Genomic DNA, 13,586 nt, shown 5'->3' with positions numbered 1-13,586 from the left:
GTCATTCTTTAGCCTAGTAGTTCAACACAGTAAAGCTTGCTGCAATACAGATGATGATTATTACTCTCACTGCTGATACAGGGAATGGGAATGTGGTGATGAAAGCTGCTAGTTTTACTCCCTTGCAGTCTGAAACCTAAGACCAGATACTTTAACTCTATCCTTGTAAAAAGACTTTAGTGCTGAAAGTGCCTCTTGTGTTCATGGAGAAAGTATAACCTACTTTCAATACAAAATGTTAAACCTCAGAGTAGTGCTTAATAGTTTTGGCTAATAGTTAAAATATCATGATATAAATTCCACTTTTACAAATAATAAGAATACAAGTGAACATCTCAAAGCACTTTACTAACTTTAAATAAGATGCAGAATATGCTGGGTAAAATCTTGGCCCCATCAATGTTGGTGGGAGTTTTGCCATCGACATTAGTGAAGTGCATCATTCATACTCATTTTGCAAATAACAAGCCAATGCACAGAGGAGTTACAGTACATAGCTTTTTCAAGACTGCAATAATATTCCAAACTTATCAGAGGGGATTAGCTAAGGACCTGTTCCTGCAATGAGCTACATGTAGGTGTTTGTCTGCATGGAGTTCATAACTGTACTGGGCCTAAGAGCAGAATTAGATCCAAAGTGTCCTAATCAGGATTCCTTGCTTTATTTTCTAGACCACAGTCTCTTCCATTATCCCACATTGCCATCAAAAGGAAGGAAGTTTCATTTTCTATAATTCCAGGCCATATGCTTAGATTGTTTGTTTAGTTTCTGAATTTTTAATTTCAGCTAATGTGTAACATTTCAATTTATTAACAAATTGTAATTATAGTGAATTGTTCCGTTGATTATTACTGATTGTTACACTCTGATGCACCCAGAACAGCAATCGTAAAACTCAAGGAAATTGAAGCAAGATACCCATGTCATCAAAACATGTAATAACCATGAACCAGTTAGTCAGCAACAGTGTGAACAAAACATAACAGTCCATATGGCAGGCGCTGAGTAACTGCACACACCCATCGCTATGTGTGTGTACACACACATGCGCACAAACTGAAACACTGAGTTCAGGGAGCCTGAAAAGAGCATGAACAGGAAGTAATAAGCAAGAAGGCAGCACACCCACATCAGTCATCACATTGACTTTTAAAATATATGTATTAAAAAATATCACTTCAGGACTAGATTTTTCCTAAGTGCACTTAGGTTCATCGTCCAAACCTCCCAGTGAGCATGCATGCCCACACTTATTTGCATATGCACGTAGGCATGTTTGTGTTCACACATCAGAGTTTGCACACAACAGGGCAGGGGCACACATTCTGTGTGCACATTCTTTTGAAAATCTGACTCTGTGTCAAACTGTGCTGTGGTCTACTACATATATGAGTCACTTTTCCAGCGAATATAAAAACTGTAATCACAGAAGATTTCCTAAAATTGTAAATAACCAGTAAATCAGAATGTCATTTAGTCTTTAACATTTGACAAACAAAAGCAAAATATCTCTGAATCCTTTTGACAAATCTGATCTGAGGGACTTTAATTTTTTCAATTCTTATGATGCTCATGGTGCAAAAGAAATAATCCCATTTTTTACTTTGTGGGACAGTCAAACAGGACACAAGCAGTATCTATGGTTTTCTTATTTTGTGTGACAGAAGGTTTTGGTCTGGAGTATGCAATATATATCATGCAGTAAGTCCAAAGAAAAACCATTTGTAAGACAAACTATAGAAAATGTACAGGTAGATCTCATGAGAGCTGTTTTGTATCATGAATGTGTCTAGTTGTAGACACACTGATTTCCTTCCTATCTTTTAGTCATGAGCAATCCTTTATTCAAACTGAAACAACAAACCAATAATCATTTTAGAAAGAGAAATAATTATGCTCCATACTATTAATGCTACTGTTTCTCTTTGGATAAAGTAGCCCATGTCACTAGTTAGTCATATTCTTTGGCCCAGTAAATGCCATGTCATTTTAATTCTAGTAGTGCATTAGGGTGCTAATATCATTGAGCTTGTTTAGCCTGACTGTCAGTCCCCAGTTCTGTTAACTTTCTTTTTTGGAGCAAACAGTTGATCGTTTGTTTCTTATTAGTATAGAAGTCATAGTCTTAGTATTAAGGTATCTAAAGAACTATGTTGTGATGAAAAGATATGAAAAGCCAAATGTAATTTGAAACAACTCTACAAGGAGAAGGCACAGGCATGTGAATTTCGCAATCAAATATGTAGAACCAGGCTACTTGTGGTATGGTATATCTGTGTGCAATTCCCAAATGGTAGAGTTTATCATCACTGTGTCAATGTCTTACTCAAATGTGGAGATAGAGAATCCCAAATTAATTAATGAATTTATTCTTCTTTTCTAGTTAACCAGTAAAACCTTTTGAAGGAAGTTTCAATTTTGGATGGTCTCACCATCAGCTTTACTAAGAGACAAAAAGTATATATATGTATGTGGGTTTGTTTGTTTTTTTTTAAGTGAGGATAGTCTAAGATGCCTGTCTTCCTTTCTTTATGTAACCTTTTGCATTTTGTGTTTAGAAACTGACATTCCAATTGATTTTCATTGGCCTTCTGCCTAGGTTGAATACTGAGGCAGCAAATTCGGAATGCTTCAGAAGTCCCACAAACAAAGACAGTTTGCTGTGAAAGTGGAGATAATGTGACACTTATATTTCGAGCTTCTTAGCTTACTTAAATGATAAATGATGGCATGGTTTGGGTGGTGTGTGGGGATTAAAGACTGAAAGAAGTTGCTGTGAGCTGAGCTTTGGGATTCTACTAGCAGACAGTTATCCATCATGTGACTATGCTGATGATATCTCTTATCTCTGTTTCAGGGGCTAACTTTGTAACTCGAAAAATTAGCCGATCAGTAGCTAAAATTCACCTCGGACAGATGGAATATTTCAGTTTGGGCAATCTGGATGCTAAAAGAGACTGGGGCCATGCCAAAGACTACATTGAGGTAGGTTATTGGCCATGTGCCCTTTTTGAAACAATGCCGTTGATCTGTTTAATGCAATAACTTCAGTGAAAATGCATGACCTACAGAGGGGTATCTCATGAATTTTTACCTACAGAGGCCTGTTAACTTAGTGTTGCTCTCAGTTTCAGACTAGGGAGTTCAGTAACTTAGTGGGCTAGCCCAGCCATGACCTGAACAGAAAAATAAATCTTTAGGTTTACATTCCTTTACTGAATTCCTCTGGGAGGGGTCTATAAACTGGAACTATTTTAAAGAGTTTTTCTCTGATTGTTTCTGCGAACTTTTATGTCCAACATTAAGATCATAGCAAGATGCAGTGAAACCTGACTTTAAAGACCTCTCTGCAGGCTGGCGGCCTTTTACTGTGATGGGGCAAAAACACCATTAATGCTGACAATCAAAGGTTTGGTTGGTTCTGCTTCAGAATGAAGCTTCACATTAATATTATGATGTCAAGTACTGTGTCACCTATGTGTCTATAGCTATTTACTTTATTTCAGATGTTTTTGTTAGTCAAAATTTGTTTAATTCTATTCTATGCATATACTTTTGTTTAAAAAAAATCTGCATTGTATTAAAAGAGACATGAATAACCACACCAGAAGTGAGCTGTAGCTCACGAAAGCTCATGCTCAAATAAATTGGTTAGTCTCTAAGGTGCCACAAGTACTCCTTTTCTTTTTGCGAATACAGACTAACACGGCTGTTACTCTGAAACACACCAGAAATATTATTGTTTTCCCAGGAGAACATTGTCCCCATTTTGCACCTCAAAGATTTCCTGTGGTAATTGGGCTATTTCTGGCTTTTAATAATTTCTCTATGGGAAACCAGATCTGGCGTCCATATTCATTGGTGTGATTCAAAAAGAAGATCATTGTTTATGTTTCTTAAATTACAAAGTTAATACCAAAATAGCAAGTGCTTCATTGGGTAGGAAAAATCAGGTTTTTGGTATCTCGTTCCTGGTTAATTCTTTGGTTTTTAATTAATTTTTGAGCTCTTTGACCTTGACTTAAGCAATTAAAAGAGGCGACTAGTAAGGCGAAAATATATTATAATTTAAATATTGTCTTGTGAGGTAATCATGGTAACTTACCAACCCTCTTGATGATGACGATAAAAATGGGAAATGCATCGAAGCTATTACCTCAGATGAGTGGAGAAGTAGAATTTGGCCAACTGGGCTGTAAAGTTGAGCCCCAGTTCTGCAATGCATGTAACTGTTAGGAGTCCTAGATGTTGGTATGATATTTCATGGGAGTAAGGGTCCACCTGCTTGGATATCATTTTCTGTTTGGGACCTTAGCATGGTTAATTAACCCAGGAAATCTTCCAGATATAATTAAATATATATATAATTAGGTATAATTACAAATAATTTTATACACAACATTTTATAACAGATAGAAAATTATGAACAAAATCTATGGTACAAAGGATCTCAGTTCTGTTATTTTTAAGTAAAACATAACCTTCCACAATAAACAAGCTTTTCATTTTTAAAAATTAAAATGGCATAAAACAGAAATTAATATCAGAACATTAAAATAGTTATTAAAGTAAAATATCCAAAGAAAATATATAAACTGAGTTTCAATATGAATATTCAGGACTGAATTCCGCTGTCTTCTATGCTGGTATAAATCCAAATCCTGGTCCTGCTGAAATCAATAGCAAGACTCTTTGTTAATGGAGCAAGGTTGGATGCAGTGACTCAGTGGTTTCACTAAGGGCACAGTTTGGTCTACATTCATCAGATTCTACCTGGGATGACCTGTGTGCAAACCTTAAAAAAACAAAACACCCTTCATCTTATTCAGCAAAACCACCAGATAGAAAGTTCTCAGCTGGAGTCTCCATCAAGGACACATGGTGGTAATGTAGGCAGCATTCCAGATCTTTCATTCATATGTTTTTGGGACTGTCCCAAAATCTTCTGGAAAGAATTTCTCACTAGGATAGAGTTCATCTTAAGTATCTCATTAGTGGGTTCCCTTTGCCTAATGGGAGACTTATTAGTTCTTCTCTAAATATATTTAAAATGTGGTTACTTCCATTCTTATAATGGCTAAAAAAGAGAATAACTTTAAAATAGAAAATAAACTATTCCAGGCTTTAATGGACTAGGTTGGACTTAGATATTTAACATTAGAATTAGATATTTAATATTAGAATAAGTATGCTGTATAATGTTAGAAAGCATGATCACATTTATAAGCATTTTATGAGATTTCTTAAATGTACAATTGAATACATTCGGATCGATAGTATCCTCTCTATATTTAATTTTAAATTCCATTGATGCAAATATGAATAACATATGCCCGTAGGGTAGACCCCATGCTGTCTTTTCTTTCTCTTTACTTCCTGATTAGGAATAATAATAGTAATAATAATAAAACCATAAATACAATCATACTTGTTTTATAAAATATTATGGGTTAAATCCTGGTCCCATTACAGTCAATAGCAAAACTCTTACTGACTTCAATGGGGACAGATTTCATCTTATATTTACTGGGGTGGGTATTGTTATGAAGTGTTGTCTAGTGATCAGAGACTAGGACTAGGAGTCAGGACTCTTGGGTTCTAATTTCAGGTATGCTACTGTTCTTACATTATGATCTTGTGTAAGTTACTTCCTAATTCAGTAAAGTACTTAAGCACATGCCTAAATTGAAACATGTAGCTGTCCCATTGAGGTGGGACTACTCACATGCTTAAAAATTAGGCACATGGTGAAATACCTTGTTGCATCAGAGCTTAACTTGTAGATGTTTTTAAAAAAAAGTTTAAAAAACCTAATGTTAAGGGGAAGATATTTTTGTTTGTTTATAATTTCACCAGTATTGGTTGGTACTTAAACTTCCACCTGCAGAGATTGAAAATCAGATATTGGAGCATTGTGCTATGGATGAAAACCTGAAAATGTCATTTGCTCAAAAGAAGAGTATAACTCCTTCATCTAGTTTTATTGTCCAAGCAGAGCAAAACACAAGTAAGCAAATAGTGAAAAGTAAATGTGATATTTTTTAAATGTCAGTTTTCAACTAAAATATTAGTGATAGATACAAAATGTTTTTAAAACATCTGATTTTTAACTTGTAATTGATCATTTTAATTACAATGAAGTTAATATTTGTCTGAATGTAAATTGGTGGGAGGAGTTTCTGATTATATTATGAATAGCAATCAATACCACTAAGTGGGGGAAGGAGGGGAAGTAATATGTCAACACTGTTGATGTATGAATCTTCTGTGTGCTGTTTTGTTTTGCGAGGTTAATTTATACCTTTTATTTTATGCAGAACGTTACAATAAACCATCTGCTAGATATTTTCAAACACTAGTACAATAGTAAGCACTTAACAGTCTATGACTCATTCCTATACCATGTGAAAAACACAAGGCATCATACAAATTTCCTCTCACAACCACCCCAAGAGAGTCTTATTTCAAACCAATACAGGTTCTCACAAACATTTAACTTAGAGCACTGAGAAAGTACCCATCAATCCATTGCTAACTCTTTATTTCCCAGCCGCCAAATACCGTTAACACTAAAATCATGAAGGGATATATGCAAGTGAAACCTTAAAGAAGTCTCATTGTATGGGAAGTGAGAGACATGTTTATTTGTAAAGTTGCAATAGGATATCCTGCAAATAGAACACAACCTGTAAAGCTGCCCTAGAGAGAAAGTGAGTTTGCCTTTTCCAAGAAGTTCTACAATGGAGCTTTCTCCTCCTCTCTTATAACCCCTTTGGCATAGTGTTCTGGGGCTGGGCAGTGCAGCGCAAAGTTAAATGTTGTGCAGGCAGGAGAGGTGCAGAGAAGAAAAGCACTCCAATAAGACAGAGCTAACTACCCAACCCCAGCGTTACTGACCTAGTTGAGCTCCCCCAGTTGGACACTCTCTAGACTTCTATGAATGGATCCAAATACTGAATCTCACATACCCTTTACTTCCTGGGTCTGGGCAGAGTTTAGGCATGGTTCCTGGCTTTGGGTCTCTAGGCATGTACTCTAGATGTAGCCCTCGTATCTGATGCTCGTTTTGGCAATGGGGACTCCACAGTCCAATTGCCTAGGATCTGAAATTAGTGCTATGCCTTCTCAGCACTCAAATGTTTTCCCCAGAATCCCATCGAAGGCTTACAATTTACCTCTTCACAGGGGCATGTGATTGCAATAGAAAGCCTAGAAATAAATAGGTATTAGACAAAAGTCAAATTTCAAACCAGGGTAAAGTTTTAATGACCTGTAATTTACAACCTGTTTAGATTTTTCTACAGTGTCTACAAAGTTGAAGAAACATTCTCCTTTGCCTTCTGTGTAAATCTGTCAGTGTTTGGGGGCAGGGAATATTGGATACAGTCAACAAAGCATTTAGGTATGAGACTATTCAGATGCTTATAGCTGAGCAGGAGCTTAAGCGCTTTCTGAATTGGGGCCAGCTTTATGCTGGAAGCTGGTTGCCACATTTTTGTATTGATTTTAGTAAAACAATAGAAAAAGTAAAACAAAACCAGAACAGTTCATGCAATAGAATAGATTATAGCTGGCCTACAGTACCATCAGACATACTAAGAAACCATTTAAATAGAACCATCATAGCGTAGTAATGTGATATTGATCATGTTTGTGATTTAAAGTCAACAGGAAAATGCACTTGGCCATTTATCAAAGTTACTTTTTTAGTCCATTTTAAGTATTTTAACATAGCAAAATCTAGGTATTCATACTGAGGTGTCTTTTTTCACAGCAGTGTTAGATTTATAACTCCCATTGGTGTTAACTGGACTTTTGTGCATGGTTCCTCTATGTGCCATTCTATCCACTAGAATGTATTCTTAGTGTAGACAGCTGCCTCCTAGTACTGTTGTGAAGGGGAATCTCTCCCCTTCTTCCTATATGTTTATGTGTATATTTAAACAATATAGAAATATCTTATTTTTAGTTTTTCTTGTATTTTGTGCACAGTACTGTCTTGTAAAAGACTCCCTAGCACTACTTTCACTGCAGGAAGTAATACAGTAAAATTGAACTTTCGTCCAACCAAACTGTCGGCCAAGACGCCTCTGATTCTGCAATGTTGCTTTCAAGGAATGTTAATGATCCGAGTTGTCTTCTCTGGTATGTTTTGCCACAATCTGCCTTTCTCTGCATTCTTTTTTGTGACAAATCCTGCAGTCCTTACTTGGGCACAGCAAAAGTCAGTGCGTGTTTCACCAGAGTAAGGACTACAGGAATTGTCCCTTAAGTAATAAAAGGAATGTCAATTATATCTATCTGTAACTATCTATAGAATATGATATATGAGATCCCTCGCCAGCTGACAAACATCCTCTCTCATGAAGGGGTATTCTACCGTCTTCTGTTGTTTGCCCCAATTTTAAATGATTCTTTTCCCTTCTACACTCTTAGTTAAATTCTTGCTTTCCTCTCATAGTGAGATCACTTTAAACAAATGTTATGGAAATAAGTTAAAGGGCCAGTCATAATTTCCAGGTGTTGGAATTTTTATTTGTTGAGCAGGAGGATAAATATTGTTGACCCTTCCAAGTATTCAAGAGTATTTATATATATGAAGTCTGTAACTTTTTTTTCTGTCAGCTCTCTTGAGCCAGGATAATTGATTGCTTTATTAAGTCAATTTGATCTTTAAATCAGATCCTATCTGCCCTGATTGATGTGGTGATCCAGTGCACTGATTATCTTATCACTGCCTTCTAGGTGCAGTAATTGTGAGACTAGGGCTTGCATGAACCTTCAGGAGAAAGGTTTGATAGATTGTGGTCTTTTGTCTGAAATGGATACTGCACATTCGTAAAATTCTTGACGCTTACTTGCTGGAGAAGTATCTTTTTTACATGTGCGTGTACTAGTGGCCATACCCCTTTTGACTTAGTTTCTAACAGTTTAAAGACCTGTTGGCCTCAGTAAAATGTGGATGTGAGTCTCACCTTGAAGCATTTTTATTTTAAAAAAACAACAATTTCCAAAGAAAATACATGTTTGTTTATGCTAGAATATCCTTTTCTTCCCTAGTTCACATATTTTAAATAACTTGGAACAAAGATATGTTGCATCCAAGAAAAAGAAATTAATATATGCCCTTTCAGATAGTGTTTATTCACATGGTGAATAAAATATAACAATCCAAATTATGACTAAAGTGACATGGTAGTAATAATAGTTATCATATTAAAGAAACTGTAAATCCCAAAGTGCTCTATCCATTGAAACTGAGATTACTCACCCTCTACTCAAATGCAGCCACCTCTTGGCAGAAATGTAGCTTCTTTTCAGCTGTGCAACAGCTTCATTGTACAACAGTTTGAAGAAGAATTGAAGAAGAATGCCTTCTACAGTTAAATGTATATAGAAAAATAGGTCAATGGAAAGCAGTTACACAGCTTGGGCACCTGAGTTAATGCCATTTCACTTTAAATGTTGCGAGATCGCTGTAATGATCACAAGACCTGCCATGCTGAGTCAGACCTAAGGTCAGTCTAGCCCAATATCCTATCTCCGATAATGGCCAATACCAGAGCTTTAAGGGGAACATTAAGAACAGGGCAGTTTTGGAGCGGTACACCTGTCTTCCCCTCCTGGCTTCTAATAGTCAGAGGTTTAGGGTTGCCCTGAGCATGGGATTATGTCCCTATCTTGGCTATTAGCCATTGATGGACCTAATCCTTTTTTGAACCCAGTTATACTTTTGGCTATCACAACATCCCATGGTAATGACTCTTACAGGTTAATTGCATTGTGTGAAAAGTATTTCTTCTTGTTTCTGTTAAACCTGATGCCTATTAATTTCATTGGGTAACCCCTGGTTTCACACCATTCATGATTTTTATAGACCTCTGTCACATCCCCCTTAATCATCTCTTGTCTAAGATGAACAGTCCCAGTCTTTATAGTCTCTCCTCGTATGGAAGCTGTTCCATATCCTTGATCATCTCTGGTGTCCTTCTCTGAATGTTTGCCAGTTCCACTATATCCTTTTCGAGATGGGGCGACCCAAACTCAACACACTATTCAAGATGTGGCCTACCCATGGATTAATATAATGGTGTTTATATTTTCTGTCTTATTTTTAGTTCCTTTCCTAATAGTTTCCTAACACTCTGTTAGCCTTTTTGACCGCTGCTGCATACTGAGGTGAAGTTTTCAGAGGACTATCCACTGTGACTCCAAAATCTTTCTTGCATAGTAACAGCTAATTTAGAATCCATCGTCATATATGTGTAGTTGGAATTATTTTTTTCAATGTGCATTACTTTTGCACTTATTAATGTTGAATTCATCTGCCAGTTTGTTGCCCAGTTACCCAGTTTTGTGATCCCCCTGTAACTCTTTGCAGTCAGCTTTGAACTTAACTTTCTTGAATAATTTTGTATCCTCTGTAAACTTTGCTACTTCACTGTTCACTCCCTTTTCCAGATCATTAATGAATATGTTGACCAGCATGGACCCCAGTACCGATCCTTGGGGGACCATGCTATTTACTTCTCTCCATTATGAAAACTGACCATTTATTCTACCCTTGGTTTTCTGTCTTTTAACCAATTACTATCCTTGAGGGGATGTTACCTCTTATCCCATGACTTAGTTTCCTTAAGAGCCTTTGGTGAGGACCTTCAAAGGCTTTCTGAAAATCCAAGTACACAAAATTGACTGGATCACCCTGACCTACCTGCTTGTTGACACCCTCAAAGAATTCTAATAGATTTGTGAGGCATGATTTCCCTTTACAAAAGCCTTGTTGACTCTTCCCCAATATATTTTCATCTGTGTCTGATAATTCTGTATTTTACTGTAGTTTCAACCAGTTTGCCTGGTAGTGAAGTTAAGCTAAGCTACCTGTAATTGCCAGGATCATCGCTGGAGCCCTTTTTAAAAATCGTCATTACATTAGCTACCTTCCAGTTATTTGGTACAGAGGCTTGTTTTAGCAATAGGTTACATACTACAGTTAGTAATTCTGCAGTTTCATATTTGAATTCCTTCAGCACTCTTGGGTGTGTACTCTCTGGCCCTGGTGACTTCATACTGTTTAATTTGTCAATTTGTTCTAAAAGCCCTTCTGTTGACACATCAGTGTGGGACAAGTGGTCAAGAGCTTGGTTTTACATTTCATCTGAACTAAGTGACCTCCTGTGTGTGTGTGTTGACTGAAGAGTGCCACTTAAACAATCATAGAAATTTAGTGCTGGAAGGGACCTCAAGACACTTAATTCAGACCCCTACACTGAGGCAGGACCAAAATACCCAGACTATCCCTGACAGGCTTTTATCCAACCTGTTCTTAAAAACCTTCAATGACGGATTCCACAGCCTCCCTTGGAAGCCTGTTCACAGTTAGAAAGTTTTCCTTATATCTAACCTGAATCTCCCTTCCTGCAAATTAAGCCTCTTACCTTTTGTCCTACCTTCAGTGGACATGTAGAAATTGATCCCTAGCCTCTGTTTGTCAGAGGATGGAGATGGATGGCAGGAGAGAGATCACTTGAGCATTACCTGTTAGGTTCACTCCCTCTGTGGCACCTGGCATTGGCCACTGTCGGCAGACAGGATCCTGGGCTGGATGGGCTTTTGGTCTGACCAAGTATGGCCATTCTTATGTTCTTATGATCACCACCCTCTTTATAACAGCCGTTATATATTTGAAGACTGTTAGGAAGCCCCCCTCAGTCTTCTTTTCTCAAGACTGGATGTGCCCAATTTTTAAAACATTTCCTCCGAGGTCAGGTTTTCTAAACCTTTTATCATTTTTGTAGCTCTCTTTTGGACTCTCTCCAGTTTATCCACATCTTTCTTAAAGCATGGTGCCCAGAATTGGAGCTCCTACTTCAGCTGAGGCCTCATCAGTGCTGAGTAGAGCAGGACAATTACTTTTAAGAAATTATATTTAAAATATTTATTTCTCTATTACCTATAGATTATATACAAATATGTACAGTGCAAACAAGATCTGTAAATAAGAAGATTGGATGCTTGAACTCAAGTGAATAACGCATTGTTTTAGCAAACACTTAACTTTCACATTTCTTTTTAGTGTGGCGATTACTGCTTCCATTTTCATTTACTATTTGGCCCACCTGCATGAATGCAGAAGCACGTATAGAACAGAATAGAGCAGTGGAGAAATAGACTATAGGCTTATTGTGATTTTTGGTTATTAACTCCTGGGAGGTGCTCAGATTCAACAATGATGGGCGCTGTTATAATAACCTAGATAGATTGATTGATCTCGAACTATTATCTAAGGAGATGTTCTTCCGAGATTTTTCCAACACAGTGAGGAATCATCAGTCCAATTTAAAGCAGTAATTCTTTGTGACCATAGTAATCCTGTCCAGAATACTCTTAGACTTTGTACAGGCTTTTTTCAACCAACTGAGCTCCAAAAAATCAAACACACCACACTATCCTGTGCTTTTGTTTCATGATTTTTAGCTTTGGGTTTTTTTATTGTGGGGACATTAGTTTAGACATGATCAAATAATACTAACGACATTGAAATTGGAGGGACAGGATGCGTAGAAGACAGAACCAAATTGCAAAGTGACTCAGAAAAATAAGAACAATGAGGGGAGATTTGAGTCTAATAAATGCAAAGCTGCACAGCTAGGGAGCAGAAATGAACAGTAGAGATGGGGGGGGATGTAACTAAGAAATCGCATCCCATCACATTACAAAGTGTTTGTTTTCCATTGCCACCTTAATCCTCCTTTTTCTTGTGAGCTAGCACTATAGTTGTTGCAGGGAAGGTGTGGAATCAGGGTTGGAAGAGGTTAGTGTCTTAAGAAGTGGTTCACTAACATTTGAGAATCACTTGAATGGACTATCCACTTTAACTCTTGATAATTAGAGATACACTTGAGAGGAAAAGCAACTTAGAAAAGTTCTCCATACAGAATTCTCACTCTTCTAATCTTGACATCATCATTCGCCACCACATTTGTTTCCATTGCATTTTTGAGCCATGCAAATAAACAGTTGGCTAGCTGTGTAGAGCCCAGTTTGTTCTTGTTTCAGAAGGTTAGTTTGCCATCTCGCATGTTAATTGCCAGTCGAAAGCTCAGATACACATACGCACGTCTGCTGCCCGCCGCATGGAAAGTAGATCTTCCACCCATCAGTAATGTCTTCTGTTTTGGTTTGTTTTTAAAGGTGAGAAAAGAAAAACTAATTTCCAAATCTTTCACCTTTTTTTTTTTTAAATAGTGGTGAGTAACTCCCATAATTAAAAATCCAATCCCATTAAAAACAAAAAAAAGGAAAGGAAAAACAAGAAATGTTTGGTTAGAAGAAAACATACATGGAGGCCCAATAATACAGTAAAATCCAAATATGTTTTAAGACGACATGTCCTCAACTTTAGTAACGGAAGAAACAATATACTTGTTTATTTGTTTTCCCGTTATGTTTAAATTTAATTTCTCCTCTTAACATATTGTTGTTAATATCTTAATTAAAAGGCTGCCCTTTCCAGCTCCTTCTTCTGATCCCCAAACTGGATAACAGTGAAACCTGTATTTCAACCAGGAGAGAGCGATAAGTC

At 36.9% G+C, this 13,586-nt stretch overlaps 1 protein-coding gene across 1 annotated transcript in view; it reads left to right on the top strand.

Moving 5' to 3' along the window:
• The window catches only part of GMDS (GDP-mannose 4,6-dehydratase), a 550,335-nt gene that overhangs the window by 252,113 nt on the left and 284,636 nt on the right, over positions 1-13,586 (top strand). Inside the window, exon 7 of the mRNA XM_074944947.1 lies at positions 2,859-2,986. Coding sequence (XP_074801048.1) covers positions 2,859-2,986 — 128 coding nt within the window. The remainder of the gene's footprint in view (positions 1-2,858; positions 2,987-13,586) is intronic.

The sequence above is a fragment of the Natator depressus genome, chromosome 2, assembly GCF_965152275.1.
Source record: "Natator depressus isolate rNatDep1 chromosome 2, rNatDep2.hap1, whole genome shotgun sequence".
Lineage (NCBI taxonomy): Eukaryota > Metazoa > Chordata > Testudines > Cheloniidae > Natator > Natator depressus.
This window is presented reverse-complemented; position numbering and strand designations above follow the sequence as displayed.